This window comes from Alligator sinensis, unplaced genomic scaffold, assembly GCF_000455745.1.
Source record: "Alligator sinensis unplaced genomic scaffold, ASM45574v1 scaffold738_1, whole genome shotgun sequence".
NCBI classification, from domain to species: Eukaryota; Metazoa; Chordata; order Crocodylia; family Alligatoridae; genus Alligator; species Alligator sinensis.
Window position 1 is genome coordinate 183,969 of NW_005842382.1, and position 21,859 is coordinate 205,827.

Consider the following 21,859-nt stretch of genomic DNA (forward strand, 5'->3'; position numbering starts at 1 on the left):
CACGGGGAGTCCAGGTGAGCGCTGGCACGGCCCCTTGCCCAGCACCCTGTGGCGCGGCCTGCAGCGCTGCCGCACGGCCCCTGCCTGCCTGCCTGCCTGCCCCTTGTGCCGGCAGAGCGGGGCGCCGGGCTGCCGCCGCCGCCACTGCCTCCTGCCGAGGTCCTGGCTGCGCTCTCCCCCTCGCCTCTGCATTTCCGTACTCCGGGTCCTGGCCCCACCGCGGCCGGGACCTCCTGGTCAGCCTCCTCCGGGCGCTGGTGAAGTTGGCCTGCCCCTGCCCAGGAAGGAGGCTGTGGCCGGGAGGTCGCCGGGGCGCAGTCCTTGCGGGGCGCGGCGCGGCTCCTGTCTGCGGGCAGCGTCACTGCGCCGTGTCCGCTGGCTCCTTGGGTGCTGTCGGGGGGTGGGGCGCCGTCTGCAGTGCACCTCTTGGTGTCCCCCGTGTTGCACTCGTTTTGTACCTTTCCCTTTTACTCCTGTCCCTGTTTAGTTGTCCCCACTAACCACTTGATCTGTACCTAGGACCTATCCATTTCAAGACAGTTCAAGGAGCCCTGAAATGATTGCCTTCTTTTATGGCTGCAATTAGAGGCATAAGGTGCTCTAAGAAACAGCATAGCAAACATTCATTAGTTAGAGATGCAGTGTCAACTTTCTGTAGTTAGGCATGTTTATTGGGTCCCTCTAAATCGGGGAGGGCTGGATGCAGCCCACCAAGCCATTCTAATCCGCCTGCAGTAGTAGATAAATTACTATTTATCTGCCCCTGGCTGCCTGTCATGTGGCCCTCAATGGCTTGCCAAAACTCAGTAAGTGGCCCTCTGCCCAAAATAATTGCCTGCCCCTGCTCTAAATCCATACTCCAGGTAAGTGATGATTTCCTTTCCCCTGCCCTCCCCTTTTATTTTTTCAGGTTCAGTTCTGAGCCTGTGTATTTAAATAGGGAATGATCTGAGGCTTGGCATGGTATCCAAGGTGGGTCTTCTTTTCTTTTGTTTAAATAAGTAGTAAGTTAAATTGCTAGTCCATAATATCTACCACACCTGTTCTTTGTCTAGAGGAAGGTTTCTGCATTTCCGTGGTGAAATAAAAGCTAAGAGCTGACACTTGCTTAGGTGTGCCTTAAGTCTAACGAGGGGTGCCTTGAGCTTAAAAAGGTAAAGAACCTGTTTAAACGCACTGTCAGATCGGGCACTGATTCAGCTTCAAGTGAAGATCTAGTGCCTTTGGAATAATTTCAGTGCTGTCAACCATCTTTCAACACTTGTGGTGCTGATATAAAAAGATTCTTCTGGTACTGACTCAGTACTGTAATCCATGGTGCAGAAACTGCCGGTATTAGCAACTTCTGTAGGGGTGTCCTTTGTTACTGACCAGATTTTTTAGTCTTTTCAGATGTCTGCCAAAATCCGTGTTGGAAACGGAACCTGGGAGACATCTAATTATTAAACTAACTTTCCAACTTCTGAGATTTTTGAGGAAAATGTTAGCTCTTCTTATATCTCCATATGTTTACACAGTTTTTTGAGGATATGGATCTCCACTTTAAGGGTTTTTTGGTTTTTAATGTCTGCTATTTAAGAGTCTTGCTTTCTTCAGTTACTTTTAGAGAAGACCCTTCTCTTCCGTCCTCACCCATATCATCTCTCAGTTGCTCTAGACCCAGAGATCACCCTGAAAGAGACTAAGCCAACTATGTGGATGAACCTATCTGCACCTTGATTTTGGGGTTCTTAAGTGCCGTTTCTGTTTCACTTTGCCCACTTCAGTTGGAGCATTTTTAGTGTATTGCTATGTTTATGACCATTTAATGAAAGGATAACACTTGGACCCTGCAAATCCTCATGCCACAAGCCAAAAAGGTAGACCTCGCCACCCTCCTCAGCTTCTTATAGCTCATGGCTGTGAGTTGGAAGTCTCCATTTGCTTTTAGCCCGTTGTTTGCTTTCAAGAAGTTTTCCCTTAATCTTCTGTAAACAGTAATTTAGGTACTGTTAGTCTTAGGTGGGTAATGTTCCTGTTCCTGGAACAAACATTCATTCTATATTTTATCAAAAACTGAGGTGGCTTTGACAATAGCTATGTTGGCAGAAATTCTCAGTCTGTAGTTACCAGCTTCCCAGGGTGCTATACCCACGAGTGGTCCCTCTACTATGTAGGCCAGACCAAGGCACATCAGGCATCAGAGAGAGAAAAAGAACTTTTTATTCTTCACTTTCTTTTAAGAAAAAGACACAGAAGTCTGAGAAGGGGAGGTTAAGGTTGGCTAAACAATTAATGCATTGACCAGAATACTTGCGCTGATGAGCAAACTATTCACATCTAGGAGAGATCCTTTTATTATAGTTCTATTACCAGAAACGGAAAAGTCTTGCTTTGAGAAGTTGTTTTCACTTCATAGTCATATAGTCCCTGAGCTTGAAGAACAAAAGCCTGTATTGAGACTGCCACCTGCCTACACAAATGAACCTGTCCTACACAGCCCTATTTTCAGGACTGATTAGAAACTAATTGTCAGGGGAAAAGTAAACACTACAGTAATTATGAAATGCAAACACAAAATAAATTAAAATGTTATACAGTTTTCCATCCAATCTGTGCAAACTAAGGACTCGCCAAGTGCTGTAGATCCTTGGGAAAATAAGTTCGACTCTGCCTTTAGACATTAGAAAAGTGTTAGTTGCATGGTCCTTTTAAAACAGACCTGGCAAATTTCAAATTATATTCTTCTACAAACTATTATGGAATAATCTAACAGTGCACAATAAGCATTCTGAAATAAGATTCTAATCGATAGAGCATTTTGCAGATCTATTCTCAGGCACGTTAAAATGTAAATTCTGTTGTAATCTCTGTCATCATGGTGTTACTGCTCTGCCTTATACTGTGGTGTCACAGTAAGGTCTGGTGGAAGAGATAATGGTAAAAGTTGAGCCCATATTCTTTAAGGGTATTTTTTATATTTTCTTAGTTAGGAGCTGACTTGTATTCTAATTGTTCTAGTAAACTTTTGTATAGTGGGATAGGCTTGGAAATTGGTACTCAGTGACAGAGTTTTGAGGGGGGAAACCCCCTTTGGATTTTGAAATTAGTTTAGCCCCTTCAGGCTGTATTTGTCTACATGCAGTGTTTTGATTTTCTTAAGAATAGCTCATTAAAAAGAATAGGTCACTTCATGCCTTTGCAATCCCAGTGCTGCAGATGGTTGTGGGGTTTATCCCTTCAAATATATGTCCTACTAACCTAGGTCATCTGACCTGCTGCCTTTTGCCCTGGCTCTGGCTGAGGCTGTGGGTCTTCCTGTGGCAGCAGGCAGCTCTTGGGAAGAACAGTACAATGAGTAGAAGCCCTGCCACTTTGTCCACAGCCAAGATAAAAGACTTGGATCAGTGGGCTCTGGCTGCAGCGGTGGAACTTCTGACTGTTGTTGTGCTGGACCTGCCCACGCCCCCAGCTCTCACTGGAACATTGGCTGCCACCACAGAAAGATGCAGAGCCTTGGCTCTGGCTGTAGTGGCTGGACATGCCTGTGATGCTGCTGGGCTGCCACTGCCCCAGCTTTTACTGGGACGTGTGCTGTTACTATAGGAACTTGCGGTCCTGCTTGGGTTGTCAACACCTGGCTGCTGCTGTAGTGCTGGCTGCCTCTGTGAGAAGTCCCACCACCTTGCCCAAGCCTTGGCTCTGGGTGCAGTGTGGGGGCTTCTGCCCAGAGTGCTGGTTTAGCTGCCTGCACCTCTACAAAAGATGGGGATCTGGCTGCCTTCATGAAAAGCCCTGCTGCTGTGGTGGCAAGAGTTTGTGCCCACAGTGTTGCCTGGGTTGCCATCACCTCAGCTTATACCAGTGTACTGTCTGCCACTGCAGGCAGCCTGGCCACTGCACCCAGAGCTGGGGTTCTATCCCCAGTGGGGGTGCTTTGTCTGCAGTGCTGCTGGGACTGCTGGCACCCTGGGTCTTCCTGGGGCATATCACCATGAGAAGTTATCACTATAGGCTATCACCATGCTCTTACTGCAGTGGCACAAGTTCATGTATACATGCTGTGTGTGCTGGCCACAGTGGCTCAGGGTCACATACACACAGTGCATGTCCCCGCAGGGTCGGTCCATCCGTCCGTCCTTTTGTCACAGGAAGCCCTATCACTGGTGGGAGAACTAAGAATGCCAGTGCCAGAGCCAAGGCGCAGGCCCTGGGCAGCTGAAAAGGAGAGTGTGGCTCTCCAACTAATTTGGGTTTGATACCCACTATTGTACACTGATCATGACACAGATGTGCATAGGTTTAAGTACTCCTTCACTCTTTCTGAATCCGTCCATATCTCATCACATCCTATTGGTCTTTATATTCTTTTATACAGAGATCTAACCAGTGTTGTTAGGTCCAGGGAAAGGCAGATGTTGTAGCTGAGTAGTAATGAGATTTTTTTTTTTTTAAATAATTGCCTTTTGTTTCTCTTAGTACTACCAACCACATCCAACCCCCCCCCCCCCCAAAAAAACCACACCCCCCCCCCCCCCCCCCCCAAAAAAAACCCCAAACCCCAAGGGAATTGACTACAAAAATGTATTACAGTTAAAGTTGATCAGTAGGTAGTACCTTGCGTCCTTCCAAAGTGTTTAACGCACCTGTTCTCAAAGGTTTAAAAATTGGTAGAGGAGTACTGCAAATCTTCACAGCAAGAATAAACAGTTGTGGTTTCAAACCTACATAATTCAGCACAGAAATTAGGAGTCTCTATCTTAGCCGCTGGGGGCACGTGTCATTTATACACTGAAATATATACATATAAATGAGAATCTGTAAGATAGAGCACACTACAAAAAATAACAGAGCTACTTGGTCATTACTCAAGCTTGCTTATTATAAGCCAGTCCCAGTTGAAATATACAGTTTACCCTTGGTAGCTGTTAACTTTGTGTTCTGATATTCTGAACCTTAAATACAGATAGTTACATTCAGCATTCTTCAGGAATAGGAAGCATTGGTGATCAACCTTTACATCATTTTTTGTTTTTGTTAAAAGGTGGGCCATGAATATAGATAGTTTGTGTTGCTTGCTTATGTCTCTTTGGATTAATTTTTTATATTACTTCAAGAGAAATAATCACAAATATTTAAACAAAAAATTACAGGTAGGGTTTTAGTGTTATTACTAGGTAATCTTGACAATAAAGAAAGTTGTTAAGGTTTTTATTAATTCTTCTGAAAAATGTATGCTGTAATCTAGACACTTTTTTTTTTTTTTTCTTTTTATTGTTTCTCTCCCTGAAGACAAGGAAGACTAAATTGTTATATGCTGTAATTTGTGAATGACATAGTTACCTTTTTAAGATTGTTTTCTATTGCTGTTAAGTAAGTATCCTGGAATGATTTACTTATTTGGAACAAATGGAAGGGAGGACTCCAGTGTCTATTTATGCTTATCATCTTTGTCCTTATTTCTGTGTGATCTACAATATCGTTAGGGGTGTGCCGATAGAGATTTTTGGGGCCAATACCCATATCCAATTTTTAAGGAGGCATATCGGATGGAAGTGTGGCTCATGGGGGGAGGGGCTCTTTTCACCAGGCCTGGGCTTGGGGTAGGAGTTATGGAGGGGGCCACCCCAAATTTTACTGTAGTCCTGCTCCCAGTGCTGCTGCGTCCCTGGTGCAGCCCTGGCTCTTCCCAGTTCAACCCCCAACGCCTCATAGGTGGGGCGTGAGGCAGAGGCATGGCTTGTTGGGAGGGGCGGCTTCTTTCCAGTGCTGCTGTGCAGCCTCAGCTCTTCCTGGCACATGGGTGGAGGCAGGGGTTGAGCTAGGAAGAGCAACAGCACTGGGAGTGGGACTACAGCAGACCTTGTGGTGGCTGCAGCCCCCTCCATAGCCCCCGCTCTAAACCCAGCTCCCGGTGAGAAGAGCCTGGCTCCAGCCTGCAGCTGCATCCTGCCCACTCGCCCCATGCAGATCCGGAGGGCACACACCCACCCCACCCTCCCGGCACACAAGCAGCAGCAGGAGCTGCCCCTTCCCTGCACCTGGCAAGCCATGCTGCAGTCCTGCACTCTGCCCCTTCCCTCACCGCAGGGAGTGTTGATCTGCCCCAAGCCCCTTCCCTCCCTCTTCCCCTTCCACCACAACAGACTTACCAGCTGGAGGCAGCTCTCCACACTGCCTGAGTGCTGTGCTGTGGCCAAATTATCAGTCAAATTGTCAACCCCGTTGGGCCATTTTCTGATGCAGCCAGTTTTCTTTATATCAGTACCAATCTGATATCCAACTAGTGAACCTCTAAATGTTATTATTCTTTATGTCATTTTTAGTACCTTTTAAAGGCTGTTCTGTGAAAGACATTGGAAAGATGCTTAGGATAGTTGTGTAATCTCCCTCAAGAGATTGGGGATTTTCAAGAAAAGGCTGGATAACCATACACTTATGGTTTAAGGTAGGGGTGCTTCCAAGCTGCTGGCCAGATTTGGACCCTGGTACTGGATCATCCGGCCTGTGGGGCTCCCCATGGGCCTGTATGTTAGATCTGGAACACGGGACAGTCCGGGGTCCCAGAGTCCTGTCTCTACACGTGGGGGTGGCTCAGGGCTGGATGGGGGTGGTATGGTCTAGATCTAAACATGTGGGCCTGATCTTGGGGTGTAGAGTCCGATCCAGCTTGCAAACTGGGCCTGCAGTACTCATTTGTCCCTTAGGGCCAAAAGGTTGAGCACCACTGACTTAGTGATTCTCCGTCCCCAGAAGATATTGCCACCTCGTGTCCTTCTGTCAATTTTAGGACAGAGGTTTTAAACCTGTCCATTTTTTTCACTTCCTTCATTTAGAATCTCTCCCTTAGATTCTCTTCCCACTCCCCTCCAGTATTACCAGCTAGCATATTGATCAGACCATGATAGCAGTAAAACTTCAAAGGGATTGATACCTATAGGCTAAGTACAAACAGTCAAAAAGCCCAAGGCTGAGTTGATTCAGTCATTTCAGATTAGCCTAAGCTGCATAGATTGAACTGATAAGCAAGTGAACAGACATTTACTTTTGATTCTGGAAATGTAGCCACATGCAGCCCAGGCCAGAAGCTGGGGAGCGCTACAACATGGCTCCCTGCTTAGCTGGAGCAGGCAGTTTGGGCCAAGGCTAGCCCACCCACCCTGTGAGGAGGGAGGGTAGATGCAAAGCATCCTGGGATGCTGGGGGACTGAGTTCACTTAAATCTGGAGGGGAACTAGGACATAAGTTTAATAAACCGATTTAGCCTAAATAAGATAAGTCTAATACTACATTGATCCAGGTTTATCTTAAACCAGTTTCAGCTGTTTTGTAAACAACTCTTGTGCACTGAACTTCTGTTGTATTACAGATTTGAACTGGTTTTCCATCATTTATACTAGTTTGTGTATAATTTTTGTCCCTAGCCATAGTATTTAAATACAAGTTAGTGAATTATCTGAAGTCAGTGATCTCATTTTCTGCAGATGTACAAACATAGATTTCATAGATGTTTAGGGTTGGAAGGGACCTTAGTAGGTCATCGAGTCCAACACCCTGCTCTGGGCAGGAAAGAGCGCTGGGGTCAGGTGACCCCAGCCAGATGCTTGTCCAGTCTCCTCTTAAAGACCTCCAAGGTTGGGGACAGCACCACCTCCCTTGGAAGCCCATTCCAGATTCTGGTAATCTTTACTGTAAAGAAGTTCTTCCTGATGTCTAATCTACATCTGCTCTCTGTCTGTTCGTGGCCATCGTTTCTAGTAACACCAAGGAGTGCCCTGGTAAAAGGAGCATCTCCTATTACTTGCTGTCACCTCCTGATGAATTTGTAGACAGCCACTAGATCTACTCTCAGCCTTCTCTTGCGCAGGCTGAAGAGATCCTCAGTTTCTTCTCGTAGGACCTCCAGGCCCCTAACAATCCAAGTGGCCCTCCTCTGGACCCTCTCCAGGTTTTCCACATCCTCTTGAAGTGCGGCGCCCAAAACTGAATGCAGTACTCCAGCTGTGGCCTTACCAATGCCGCATAGAGGGGAAGTATCACCTCCCGAGACCTGTTCATGATGCACCTGCTAATGCATAATAGAGTGTGGTTAGCTTTACTGATCACTTAGTCAGGTTAACAACTCATGTTCATTTTGGAATTGACTATGACTCCGAGATCCTTCTGCTGCTGTGCAGAAATTACTCAAGACTGACTTACTACTTAGATATGTTTCAACAAGCATCATAAAAAAACAGTTACGTAAGAATAGTAACAAAAGCATAGGTATCTACTGTGTTCTTCATGTGTGTACTGTCTGATTGCAGCTAAAATATAGGCTGTGAAACTAAGCTTGTCAAATGTGTTGTGGGAAAAATCAGTATTTTCATGCTGGTTGGTTTTTGAACCCTTGGTTTTTGCTTGTGTTAATTAAATGTTGTAATACTTGGCTTTGAAAACAGGAGTATTTTTCTTAGAACAACAATTCATTGTATTCCTCATTAGGCAGTGGATAACACTGTTGAGCTGAATCATCATCTTATTATGATTTCTTTGTCTTCTAATGCCAGAACCTCAAAAACTCTAATCATCTGCTAGATCACAGCGATTCTAAATTTTGTTTATAGGGAGAAAAGGGTTACCTCAATAGAGGGAATATAGAGAAGGTAGGGACTCATTGTTTTCCTGAAGAGAGAGACCACCTAGATCTGGTGCATTTCCACAAATGGAGCTGAGAGAATGAAAAATTCAGGCTGCAGCAGGGAGCTTGGGTGCTGCTGTGGGGGGAAGGGGGCTGTCAATCTGGGTCCCTGGCCCAATAGCTTTGGTAGCTGAGTGCTCACTCCAGCAGGGTTTCGGGAGAGGGGGCCACTAGCCAGCGCTGTGCTCAAGCCAGGGCTGTGCTCCAAGCGGCTTCACCACTGGCTGTCCCACCACCGATCTGTGCTCCATGGGGCTGGCAGAGCCACTTGGAGCACAACTATGGCTTTCCCCCACCTCCTGCCGTTTTGAAATGTTTTGAAACTTTTGAAGCATTTCAAGTACCCTTATTTAATTTCAAAGCTGTTTCGAGGCCTTTTGTTTCATTTTGATTTCACTGTTTTGAGCTTAAAGCGTGTCAAAACAGCTTCAAAACTAAACACCCGTTGAAATTTTGCACAGCCGAAAGACCCAGATGCAGCAGAACTGTGATGAGTTGAAGGCCCCCTGGACACTTGCAACATGATCTCCCAGTCTGAGACTACAGAGTGAAAAGAGGACCTTTCAGAAAAGAAGGGGGGAATTGAGTTATGTTATTTTGGACTTAAGCATGAAGTTGTGCAAAAAGTGATGTAAAATAAACGTGCATAGTGTGTGAGGAGGAAGATATTGGAAACTGTTCCTACTCAATATAACTGAAGCTAGGATAACTAAGGCCCTGTTTACAGGACATTTTTACAACAATGTTTGTCTAATTTTACCCAAAGTATTACTAAATATAGACAAGAATGTATGAAGTGAAGCACTGAAAAAAAACTTTAGGCAACCTTAATTATGTCATTTTCTAACTTTAATTTGAACCTATTAAATGTATTACACTGTTGCACTTCACATCTTATATTTTGAAATGTAGTGTACATTTATAGACTATTGTATGTTTATTAATGCCTTTTCATTTTTTGCAGGTGTTACCATTTCAAGAAATATTTTTGTAACCAATTCTATGCTAAGGACCGTCTTCAGTAGAGGCTTCTATAAGGGTGATACATTTCTAATATTAGAATGGCTGTCAGAATAAGACGACAGTTAAAGAGACTATTTTCCCACTGGAAACTTTGGAAGTTTAGCATTTTTATTTTTGTTTTTCTAATATGTTTATTCTTATTGCAAAGAGAAGTAGGTGTTCAAGACACTGAAAATGAACCAGGGATGAAGCCCATTGTGGGAAAGAAAAGTAATGTGCTGGACCTTGTCTTAAATGCTGTGAACAATATTAAAGCTGCAAACCCAAAAATGCAGATAAAGGCACCTGTTAGGCAAACCAAGATTCCTGGAGAGAGACATTGTTTACCAGGCTATTATACAGCAGCGGAACTGAAACCTTTCCTAGATCGACCTCCTCAGGACCCTCATGCTCCTGGAGCTTCTGGTAAAGCATTTAAAACTACCAATTTAAGTCTAGAAGAACAAAAAGAGAAAGAGCGTGGAGAAGAAAAACACTGCTTTAATGCATTCGCAAGCGACAGGATTTCTTTGCATCGGGACCTTGGCCCAGACACTCGACCTCCTGAGTACGTTGAAATCAATATGTTATGAGGCCTTGCATGTAGAGATCAGGCAGATTCAGAAAGTGATTCTGGCCATGTTTTAAATACACGGAGCAATAAAGAAATCCAGTGGCATCACGGAATAATGTAAAACAGGGCTGGAAGGGAGCTCAAGAAGTCCCATTCTTCAGCTAAATCAAAACAGTCAGGATAGGATGGGAAATCTCTCATTTATAAGTTGAGATTGAATTGGATATGGATTAATTGAAAACTTGTTAAAAAATCCTCATTTTTGGATTTAGACATTTTTAAGCAATAATCTAAAGAGTTTCTTTGATTGTATTTCTAACATTTAATTCTCTCAGACTTTTTTCCCCCTAAAATTCCCTTCTTTTAAAAAAAGGAAAAGAAAGAAAACAAAAACTTAGAATGTCAAATAGAATTTGTATTGGATTTTGGAATAATATTCTAGAAGGGAATGAAAAATATAACTTAATTGTACATTAACAAACGTTTTTTTCTTAATAAAGCAGGAACAGAGGTGGTTTTTTCAATTACTGAATTAGACAGCAAGATTAATGGGTTTAATAATTACCGAGAGAGAATAATTCTATCATTTCCCTGGAATCCTATATAACAGTGGTTCTCAAGCTTTTCAGAGTCAAGGCACCCTTTCTTCACTTTTTTTAAAGTGGTAGCACTCCTGGCTGCACCCTTCCACTTTTCCCATAAGCAGGACTGCTGGGTAGAAGTCTTCCACACACCTCTTTCGGCGGGGGGAATGGGCTAGGAAGGGCTACAGCCTAAGCCAGTTCTATCTGTTTTAGGGTTAAGTATGTTAATGTAGCAGGAGCGTGTGCGTGTTGAAGCTCTCTGCACCTAGCAGTTTTTTTTACCAGGTCACCGATGAAGTAGCACTGTGGAACCCCAATTGAGAACCACCGCTATAGAAGTTTTACCAATGGAGCTGTAAGTTCTTTAAGCAGTCTGTATCTGTAATATAGAACTTGCATTCTCTGTTGGATGTGCTTTTACTGGTTGTAAATTTCCTGAGCTGCTGCTCTTAGCCTGTAAGAGTCAACATGCCATCTGCTATGCCTATTCAGACTGCAAAATCCATAGGCAGAGAGAGACTTACAGAATATGGAGGCTGAGCTCTGTAAGAGTTTTGAGTGTCTTATTAGTTGACATGATAATTTCAGTGTCCATAGATTCTAAAGGAAATAAATAGTAGGTACACTGGGATATAGTCTTGATCTCACAATGGATATGCTATATCTATGGTTCTTTTATTTTCTGGATAGTGTACTCTCCAGATCTTGGAAATTGTATAACTTTTTACATTTTTGAAATCCCTATGCAAAACTTTCTTGCCTTCTCAAAATTACAAACTTCTGTGGATGCGTCTGTAGAGATGTGAAGATCTTTGAAATTAGACTTATTTGTCTGTGTATGACTCACCGGGAGAGGCATGTACACTCTGCAGAGGTTTAGATATTTATAGAAATAAATAATCTATGTAAAAAAAAATCTTTGCCTTTAGGCTTTAGTAAGAAGAAATTAATAAAATGTGGGAATTCTCAGAGCTGTCCTTGAGGTTCAAGCTTAATTGTGTCAAACTTCTTGAAGTGCCCTGGAGATTTACTGTGACAGCTTGAAATGAGATGCTCATGTACATGAATTACAGCATATGGACCTTGGCAGTGATACTCGCAACGGTTTTGTGGAAAATGCACGTGGCCAAAGGAAAAAATTTTGAATGCTTGTTAGCTTTGTTTTTGGGTTTTTTCTTTTTCTTTAAGTACATAACTATAGTTACAAAGTAAATGTGTTCTTTGCATGGGTTCAGTCCTTGAAAGGGGGTTTTTCGTGTAACTACTAAAAAGAATTATTGTTATTCAGTATAACTATTAGTCTGTGCCCAAGAGGGTCCAGGAGTTGCAGAATGTCATGAAGAAACTTTCTTTGACTGAACTGTTGATGGGAGAAAAATCAACCTTAATTACCATAATAAATATTTATTTATTTAAATGACATTTGTAGAAGTTCAATGGGATGATGATGAGGCAGGAATACTCCCCTTGTCTGTGTCTCAAAATTGAATCGCACCAAGCTTAATACTGGCTATAATTTCTCCTCAGTTGATGTGTCTACTGGTCTGTATGTCATCCTTTATACCATTTACCCTAAGGGGTTGTCAACTGGGGGTACACGTATCCCCAGGGGTACTTGGAAACAGATAGAGGTACATACAGGTGGGTGGGGACGGAGCGCCACCACCCTGCACTGCCGTCTCCCAGGAAGTGTGTGTGTGTGTGTGTGTGTGTGTGTGTGTGTGTGTGTGTGTGTGTCGGGGGTGGAGGGGGGGAGTGAGGGCAGCAGCTCTCCTCTGCGGGCTGCATAGGTGCCACCTGGCTGGCCGGGGGGGACAGGAGCTTGCAGCTGCTACCACCATCCACCACCCTGTGCCGCTGTCACATGTAACACCCACCCCCACCCCTGCCTCCACATCCTGCCACCACCACCACCACCCCCTGTTCCACCAGAAGCGTACCCAAAAGGCGTACTCCTTAAAGGTTGAAAATCCCTTCCCTAACTAGTAAAATCTTCAAGAACAGCCCAGTTAGTGAATTACTGTAGATGCTAAAAAAGATTTTTCAACTATAAAGACCATTTCTCTACTAAAAAAAAATAATCTACAGAAAGGCTTAATTTAAAATACCATAGCTGGTGTACAAGTGATACCTTTAATTTTAAAACAAATTAGACACTGCTTTAATATCTAAAGTAATGTTTCAACATAAGGGAAGATTCCTTGCTGTTTATGCTTGTTGGGTGCCGTTATCTATATTATCTCTCTATTGGCTTGTTTTAAAGATGATGAGCATATATATTTAGCAGGTATATAGTCAAGAATGCTGGTTCAACAAGGAAAATGGGAAAATTAATTCTGAACGTGTGTGTGTGTGTGTGTGTGTGTATTTTTATGCTCCCTTCTCATTTGGAGAATTATGATCCTTGGATACCTTTTTTTCCAAATATGGGCCTCATGTATATGTCTGCCAAAGCTTTTGCTTTTGCTTCTGTTCCTGAGGTCCCTTACAACCCTAATTTTCTATGATTCTATTGTTCTATTCCTCCTGACTGCTTAATAGTTGCCATCCACTTCCTTTCTCTAAACAGTGGCAGAAAAAATTTGGGACTGCTGTTCACCCAGGAATTCCCATCCAGAATCGGGCCCCTTAACCCCCTGGACCAGCTGCCTGGCTTTCCCCTGGAAAAACTTGGGGTACTTCTCTCTAAGCAGGGAAAGTCAGGGGTCCCCTCTTATGAAGACCTGCCCCAGGATCTCCATGGGCATTCTCTGTAAGCAGGGAAAGCCCATATGGGTCTCACTGTGGAGGCACAGGATGGGAGGATTGTCCAGTGTCCCATGGTTTCATGCCAGGACTCACCCAGACCTGCCCTGGAGATTTCCAGGAGCCATCTGGTTAAGTGGGGAAGCCCCAACTTTTTTTGCTTACCCAGATGGTTCCCTAGAGATCCCAGCGGTGGATCTGGGCAGGCATAGAAACACAGACTTTCCCCGCTTACCTAGACATGTTCCCTTTGGGTGGTCTTGATCATATGTCTAAATATGGTAAAGATACTGGCTTCAGTGGCAAGTTGGAACAGTGAGTTCCACAGTCTATTGGTGCATTAGAAAAACAATTTCCTTTTATCACATTAATTTATTTCATTGTACTATTTATATATTGTTCCTTTTAGTACTGGAGTGCTCACATTCATATATACTCTGTAGTAGTAGTAATAATAACAACTGGTAGAAACTAGATGAGCCAAAATCTGGCCTGATGAATGCACAGGTCCCATTGACTTGCATGGAAGCTATATGGTTATGTATACAAGATCAGATAAGGACAGAAGCTGCTAACTGTTCAATCGAACTTTAGCTGTCCAGTTCCCCATACCTTACTACATAGAGATGCTATGCAACACATTCTATACCTTTGTGCTCCAAGGCTTGAATTATGATGGGAACCATAGAAGAAGAAAACATTAAATGCCAGTAACTAATGCATTTTAAATTGCAAAAAGAAAGAGGAAGGGGTGGTTAAATGTTTTGAATTGAAATTCTAGTTTTGTATACTGTATAACACTCAAAACCTTTCTAAATCTCTAGATGCATTGAGCAAAAGTTTAAGCGTTGCCCACCACTGCCTACCACAAGTATTATCATAGTTTTTCACAATGAAGCATGGTCTACTCTGCTAAGAACAGTTCACAGCGTGATGTATACTTCTCCTGCCATACTGCTAAAAGAAATTATTTTGGTGGATGATGCCAGTGTAGATGGTAAGACAAATCAGACTCTTAAAATTTATTTTTCTAAAGAATACTCTAGATTACATCTCAGAATAATCATTCAAAGAAATGTTGGTAATCATTAATTTTTAGAAAGGGGGGTAAATATTAGTCGTCATGTTGTTGTTGTTGTTGTTATTGAATGCATGTTTTACTTAAATTACCCTCATGCTAGATTTAAAAAAAAAAAAAACCAAAAAAACAACAACCAAAAACAAGGTTTTTCTCCATTTAGTGAGATCCAGTGTTTCTCTACCCATGGCTCCACTAATGCAGTTTTGAAAATTGTTTTTGAATATTTTGAAAATTGTTTAATGCTGTTTATATTTCAGTTTGTGTAGAATAAAATGTTCAAAGCTAAAACAAGTTACTACTCTCCATGGTTTTAGGTAGTGATTACAATACCTTTCAAGCATTTGTGCATGTGTCCAACTTTAGGCATGTGAATGTCCACTTGAAATGTTGGATAAGGGGGCAATACGAAAAGCACAACCTCCTTTCCCACAAAATATGGCATTTTAAATAACTGAATATTAAAATAAAAACTGCTGCTGCTTCTAAAACTTATTGTTTAAATAACCTCAAATGGATAATTGTATAATTGTTTTTATAAATATGTACATTTAAATGCAGAGGCATAATTCTGAACAAACATGTTCAAATTAATGTATCCAGGGTTATTTGATAGTTGAAATATCAGTGGCTTTGGAGATGAGATTTATTGAGTAGCAAAATTCATCATTAATAGAAAAGTAAGAAGATATAAAAAGCCAGAATTAAACCTGACAGATGGAAAAACTTAAAAGTTTTTGTCTACCTGTCTGTCTATGTAAAATTCTAATGGCAGTTAAACAGTGTAGTCATTAACAATCCTTTGTGCATGCAAAATGTGCTCATGTACTCATCAGTAAATGCAAAACCTTCTCTTATGGGCATCTTTGTGTATAATATGGGTAGTTAGGTTCACGGTTACTGTTTTTCTCACACAGAGGGGTTTAAATATGTGGGCTCCCAAAAACTTATGATTCTCTGATTTAGTCTATAAAGTGCATCTCTACCCTGCCTTATGTCTGAAGTAGTAGTCATTCCTGCTTTTGAGGTGAAATAATGTTTAAGTTTTGTTTCCATATTGTGGGATCGCTTAAAATTATTTTATTGACATTTTCAAAGACTTGTTGGCTTTTGCTTTATATTGTAGAATCTTCGATAATCCTTAAAACTGAATACAGTTTATGATAACTGTTACTCTTGCTGTCTGCCTGTGACAAAAATATATTTTAGGGTTGACCTAAATAAAATGGTATTCCTTGCTTTCCTCTATGTTTTAAGCATTGGGTTGGTGATTGTTAATTCCCCTTCAACCAGTCATAAGCAAAATGTGAATTCCTTTTAAACAAAACAGTATTTTATGTCTTTTACAAAGCTGTTGATAATCTTAGGCTAATCTGGAGCAGTAACATGTAGAAAAGTTATATCTTTTTTAAAAGGTATATTTACATATTTTAGCATGTAACATTTTCAGTAACAAAGTAATGTAAAATTAGGTGATTTGTAGCCAGTGTCATTTAAAGAATAGCAGGAATATCTACTTTTCTTTTCAGAATACTTGCATGATAAGCTAGACGAATATGTGAAACCATTTCAAATAGTTAAAGTAGTCAGACAAAAGGAAAGAAAAGGACTAATCACTGCAAGATTACTAGGAGCCTCAGTAGCAACAGGAGAGACTCTCACTTTTTTGGATGCACACTGTAAGTATATCAGTGCTAATCCTATGATGTCTACTATTGATTTTACCACAATTCCAGAGAATTCTAATGTGTACATTTTGTTCCCAATTCATTTTATTTTCTTCTTTCTTTCTGAAAATATTAAAAAATATTAGCTTTGCTAAAATACCCATTTTGTATTACTGAAACTAAGTCTACATAGTACAGGGCAGTGTCATGCAGAAATACTTCATTCATGTGCTAGCTCCAGACTTGAAAGCAAAATAATTGTTCAGATTTCCTTTGCTATCTCTGCTAGTGTGGTGTTGTATGCAAGTAGACAAATACAGTGCTGAACTAATGCATATATAGATTACCTTAAGTGGCTAGACAGAGTAAGGACTTGTCTACCTTGCCTGGAACCACAGGTGAGAAGCATGCCTTATTCACATTTATTTGGGGCCCTCCAAGTCCTGGAAATGGCACAGTATAGCTGCTTTGGGTCCATTCAACAAGTTTGATTTTAAGAAAATGTTCTCCCTTTTCTTCTGTAGGATTCAGTTCTACAAATTCTGAGCATATCTAAAATATCCTCTTGAATCCTACTTATTTTATAGAATGAATAAAACTTCAAGTCCTTAACTGATTTTTTTTTTCTTTTTTTTCTTTTTTTTTTTCTTCCTCCCCCCCCCCCCCCCCCCCCCCCGGGGACTTGTTTTTGCCTAGCAGTGTCTCATCACTGTGCAGTGCCCCCCCTTTCCCTGTAGGTGAATGCTTTTATGGCTGGTTAGAGCCATTGTTGTCAAGAATAGCTGAGAATTACACTGCTGTTGTAAGTCCTGATATTGCATCCATAGATCTCAATACTTTTGAGTTCAGCAAACCTTCTCCTTATGGACATAACCATAACAGAGGAAATTTTGACTGGAATTTGTCATTTGGATGGGAATCTCTTCCTAAACATGAGAAAAAAAGAAGAAAGGATGAAACTTATCCAATTAGGTAAATGGGAGGAACTTGAAGGATATTTGGAATTCTTTAAGTTGCAAATTATTTCCTAGAGAACTTCGGTTATCCATCTGATATTTAAAAAATTAGAAGTTCCAGATTTTACAAACAATTTTTAAATATAAGATTTCCTTCCCCCTACCCCCAATTTCCCATCATTGTTGCAAGAAGGAATCTCTTGCAGTGGAGGCCATTGAGGAGCATTCATGCAGGTAAACAATCAACAGAATTTAGCCAGTCATCTAGTTCTGAACAGTTAAAGAATGTGATAGATTGAATACAAGTGGCTATCATTCTCAAAAGTGGGGAGAAAACAAACAAAAAAATTTTGGGAGAGAACTGTTGTTTATACATACAGCTAAAGAACATGTCTGTATTTGGGAGATGTTATTTCAGAATGTGCCAGTGTACTTTAGTTAGCTTTAATTTAACTATTTTGAATGGCTGCTTGAATTAGTACTCAATGAGGGGTCCTGGGCTTCTACAGCCTGGTCTGAAGACCACACTACCCTGTCTTTACCAATTTAGTATTACTTCAGCTACTAAAAGCAAAGCAAGCTACATTGATTTGGCTCTGGATGCCAAAAATGAGGCCAGAATTAAAAAGCTAAGGATCAGCGAGAATATAGCAAATGTGGTAAGTGACTCCTTTCTTTTTGTGTTTTGGAAGTGTTTGAGGCATTACAACTGAATTTTGCAAAAAGAATTTCCATAAATGAAGGCATATTGCTTCCAAATTCTACAGCAGTTCTGGTGATGCGGACGGTCATGGCCAGACTTCAGTGCGGTTTCTACCATGGAATGTTAATCATAATGGCTGGCCTTCTCGGTATACTGGCCAAAACCCAGATACCTTTGTCTTTGTGCCTTGTCATTTCAGCTGGTTAACTCTGTGCTTGCTTGCCAAGGAAGTTATTAGCATAATTATACTAAGCCCTAAACTAATCTTAAGATCATTTAAATAAAGTTTAAATCCTGTTCAGTAAATTAATGATGGTGATTTTTTCTTTTTGCAGAACACCTACTTTTGCTGGAGGTCTTTTTTCAATATCAAAAGGCTATTTTGAATACATTGGAAGCTATGATGAAGAAATGGAAATATGGGGAGGTGAAAATATAGAAATGTCTTTCAGAGTAAGTTTAGAAAGATGAGATGTATAATCATTGCAAAGCTCCAGTAAATGTGTCCTCAAAAAATATCATATTTTAGTATTAGTTGTATGATAGCAGAGTTCAAGAACTAAAAGAGTATGAAAACTGAGCTACCTCTGCTGCAGTGGGAGTCCATTGCTCCTAGCTAGGGGTAGAAAATATAGCATAAATTACATGCTTGGTCACTGCAGTAATTTTCTAAAATGCATGCTTGAGTTGGGTATTCAAATTTTGGTTTCTAGCATTCGCCCAACTAAGAAATCCTATTTTGAAGGTACAACATAAGTTAGCACTTGTTGGGAACTCCTGAGCAGATTTTTTAAAAAAGGCTTAACATTAAAATTGCAAAATATATGTTGATTTTTGAGCTTTATAATACTTCTAACTACAGTGCACTTACACAAAATATATTATTATTAGGTATGGCAATGTGGTGGGCAGTTGGAGATCATGCCTTGCTCTGTTGTTGGCCATGTCTTTCGCAGCAAGAGTCCGCACACTTTTCCTAAAGGTACCCAAGTGATCATACGTAATCAGGTCCGCCTTGCAGAAGTCTGGATGGATGATTACAAAGAAATATTTTACCGAAGAAACACTGAAGCAGCAAAAATTGTGAAACAAGTAGGTGGTGGTGGTGGTATTAGAAATCACACTTGCTGCGTTGAAAGTTTTGGTGAGCAAAAGTTATTTATTGAAAAAAGTCTGTAAGAAGTCTAGATATCATAATCAAAAGTACTAAGCAGGTTGTGTTTGATATACTCAGTAATATCTGGAAGCGTGATGGCAACCCACATGAGAGATCCTTTTTTACTTTTCTCTTACGATCTATTACAATTTGCCAGGAGTTTACTTGTGTTTTAAATACCAATAGTGTGTGTGTGTGTGTGTGTGTGTGTGTGTGTATATGAATATCAAAAATATTGATTATGAAATCAAATAAGGCAAAAAATCATGTTTTTACTAGTGTCATAAGAAGTGGAATATTTAGCATGCTTTTGTCCTAAGTATTTTGTTTCCTCTGAGGTGGGTTTTGCAAGATTTTCATTTCACGACACAAAAAGAAAAGAAAATGACAGATATTTTTGCTCAATAAAAACTTAGAGGAAATCTGAAGTTAATGTGCATGTTATGAAAATGATGGAAACTAGTAAAGAGTTTCACCATTCAACATTTTGGTGAGGCTTTTTTAGCAACCAAATTATTTGTGAAGGGAAAGTTTGTAATATCCTTTTTTGTCTCTGACCACATTCATTTTCTAAACTATGCAAAGTTACAAGGCAGCAAATCAGACTGCTGAACTTTTGCCGTGAGAGAGGCCAAAAACACCCCTGCCAATATGTTCTTCAATTTTTTTGATAGTTTCCGCTTCAACACAATACACAGTAAAGCTTTAAGTTGGACTAATTTAATTACATGCATTTCTTTATTATTAATTCTGCTCTTTCAGCAATGTGTTAGGCATAAGATTGTGCACACATATAGCAACTTAGGCTGGTAGCTTTCTCTAAAGCCTATAGATAACACCCTTGGATCAGATCTCTGATGTAGCTCCATTAACTTTCTTGGATAAATTTGGTTCATTATTCATTTAACATTTCAGATTTTTATTGCAAACACAGCCGCCTTAGCTTACTTTTGCAAAGAGCCTAATAACTTTTTGTTGCAATGGACTTCTTGTATGATGTTAAGGTTCATTTAGATTCTCTGATCTTGATGTGTTGTTCATAGAATCTTAGGAAAGTAGGGCTGGAAGGGACCTCACAAAGTCATCTAGTCTAGCTCAAACCAGGATCATCCCTGACTCAGCTATCTCCACTAAGTGTCTGTCCAACCTGCTCTTGAAAATTTCCAAGGATGGAAATGCCACAACTTCTCTTGCTAGCCTGTTCCAATGCTTAACCACTCTCATGGTCAAAAGTTCCTCCTAATCTCCAAATGAAATTTCCTCTGCTACACCTTGAGTCCTTTGCTTCTAGTCCTGTCTAGTATACCCACAGAGAATAACCTATCTCCATCTTCTGTATAATTGCCCATCAGATATAGGTATTTGAAGACTATTGTGAAACTTCCTCTTCTCCTCCCCTGCCCTCCTTCCCCCCATCTTTTATTCTTCAGACTAATTAACCCTAGTTCTTTCAGCTTTTCCTAATGTTTCCCAGGCCTCTAATTATTTGGAGAAATATCTATTTTATAGTTTGAACTTGTTTCTGGTAACAAGAGTTAATAGCCAAAGTGGTTTGAAATGTATTTTTACTTGACTCTAGCACTATTTGCCAAATGGATGACTTGCCTCTTCCATGTTAAGTGCATAGGTCCAGACGCTCAAAGGTGTTTTAGATGCCTAATTCCCATTTAAATCAATGGCAGTATGATACTTAAATACTTTTCAGGTTCTAGGGCAGTGCTTCTCAGCCAGGGTGCTGCATGGGTGTTTCCAGATATCTCTTCACACCTAAAGGCAGGTATTTAAGCTAAGTAAATACATGCAGGCCAAGGTTTGTCTCTATCTGGCTAACCCCCTACCCCCACTGCCTGGCCCCCTGCAAGGAGGTGAGCACTGTAATATATATGCACACATTTATTTTTTTTTTTTTAATTATATGCCACTTAATTCACAAAAAGTTTTGGAGGGATGCCTTGAGTCTAGTGAAGTTGAGAACCACTATTCCAGGGTATGCCATCTAAGGCAGGGGTTGGCAACCTATGGCCTGTGGGCTGTATCTGGCCTATAGATGTGAAGTTTTTTTGCGGGGGGGCTTGTGCTTTGGCAGCCGTCACTTTCCATGCTGTCGCAGGAAGAAGGAACAGTGGTGGGCATTTTCCCTGTGCTGTTGCTGGGCCCTTTACCCTCCTTTCTTTTTGTGACCTGAACTGAGTCTGTCCACCTGCAGCCTTAAAAGGTTACCAACCACTTGGTGCACGTGCACAGAAGTTCAAGATGAGGGAGTTAAAACGCCTTTACTTTATTATGCCCACATCTTATTTACCTTAATCTAGTTAGTTTTTCTTAGACTTTAGATGATAAATTGACAATAAAGGTACCTGGTAAAATATTTGTTCCATGCAGCCTTCTGATGTTACCTTGATATTTGCTATGGTGTAGGCTTCCCCGTATGGTCGTCTAACAGCACTGTCTTCATAGCAACCCTCCATTAATTTTGTAGCCATGCTCAGATTTCTTAAGTAATCTCTTGCCTGATGAACACACATTTTTTCTGTTCCTGGCAGTGTGCTATTCCCTCCTGCGACTGAGGATGCTTCATATTGCCTCAGAGAAAGCAAGAGTTTCCCCTGCCTATAGCATTCTAAAGTGTGTGTAGGAGATCATGGGTTCTAACTCTACAAGTCAATCTGAAATCTTAATGTCCTAAATTGTGTTGCGTTAGTCTTGCTTTTTTGACTCAGTATGGTTTAAAATTC

General features: G+C 41.1%; 1 protein-coding gene across 3 annotated transcripts in view; it reads left to right on the plus strand.

The window, feature by feature from the left end:
- The first annotated feature begins 907 nt into the window (after positions 1 to 907).
- The window catches only part of GALNT3 (polypeptide N-acetylgalactosaminyltransferase 3), a 28,684-nt gene continuing 7,732 nt past the window's right edge, over positions 908 to 21,859 (plus strand). For all 3 annotated transcript variants that reach the window (XM_006029473.3, XM_006029474.3, XM_006029475.2), the window contains exons 1-7: positions 908 to 972; positions 9,624 to 10,229; positions 14,389 to 14,561; positions 16,172 to 16,321; positions 17,047 to 17,281; positions 18,304 to 18,421; positions 18,860 to 19,060. In XM_006029473.3, coding sequence (XP_006029535.1) covers positions 9,721 to 10,229; positions 14,389 to 14,561; positions 16,172 to 16,321; positions 17,047 to 17,281; positions 18,304 to 18,421; positions 18,860 to 19,060 — 1,386 coding nt within the window. In that variant the 5' untranslated portion in view covers positions 908 to 972; positions 9,624 to 9,720. The remainder of the gene's footprint in view (positions 973 to 9,623; positions 10,230 to 14,388; positions 14,562 to 16,171; positions 16,322 to 17,046; positions 17,282 to 18,303; positions 18,422 to 18,859; positions 19,061 to 21,859) is intronic.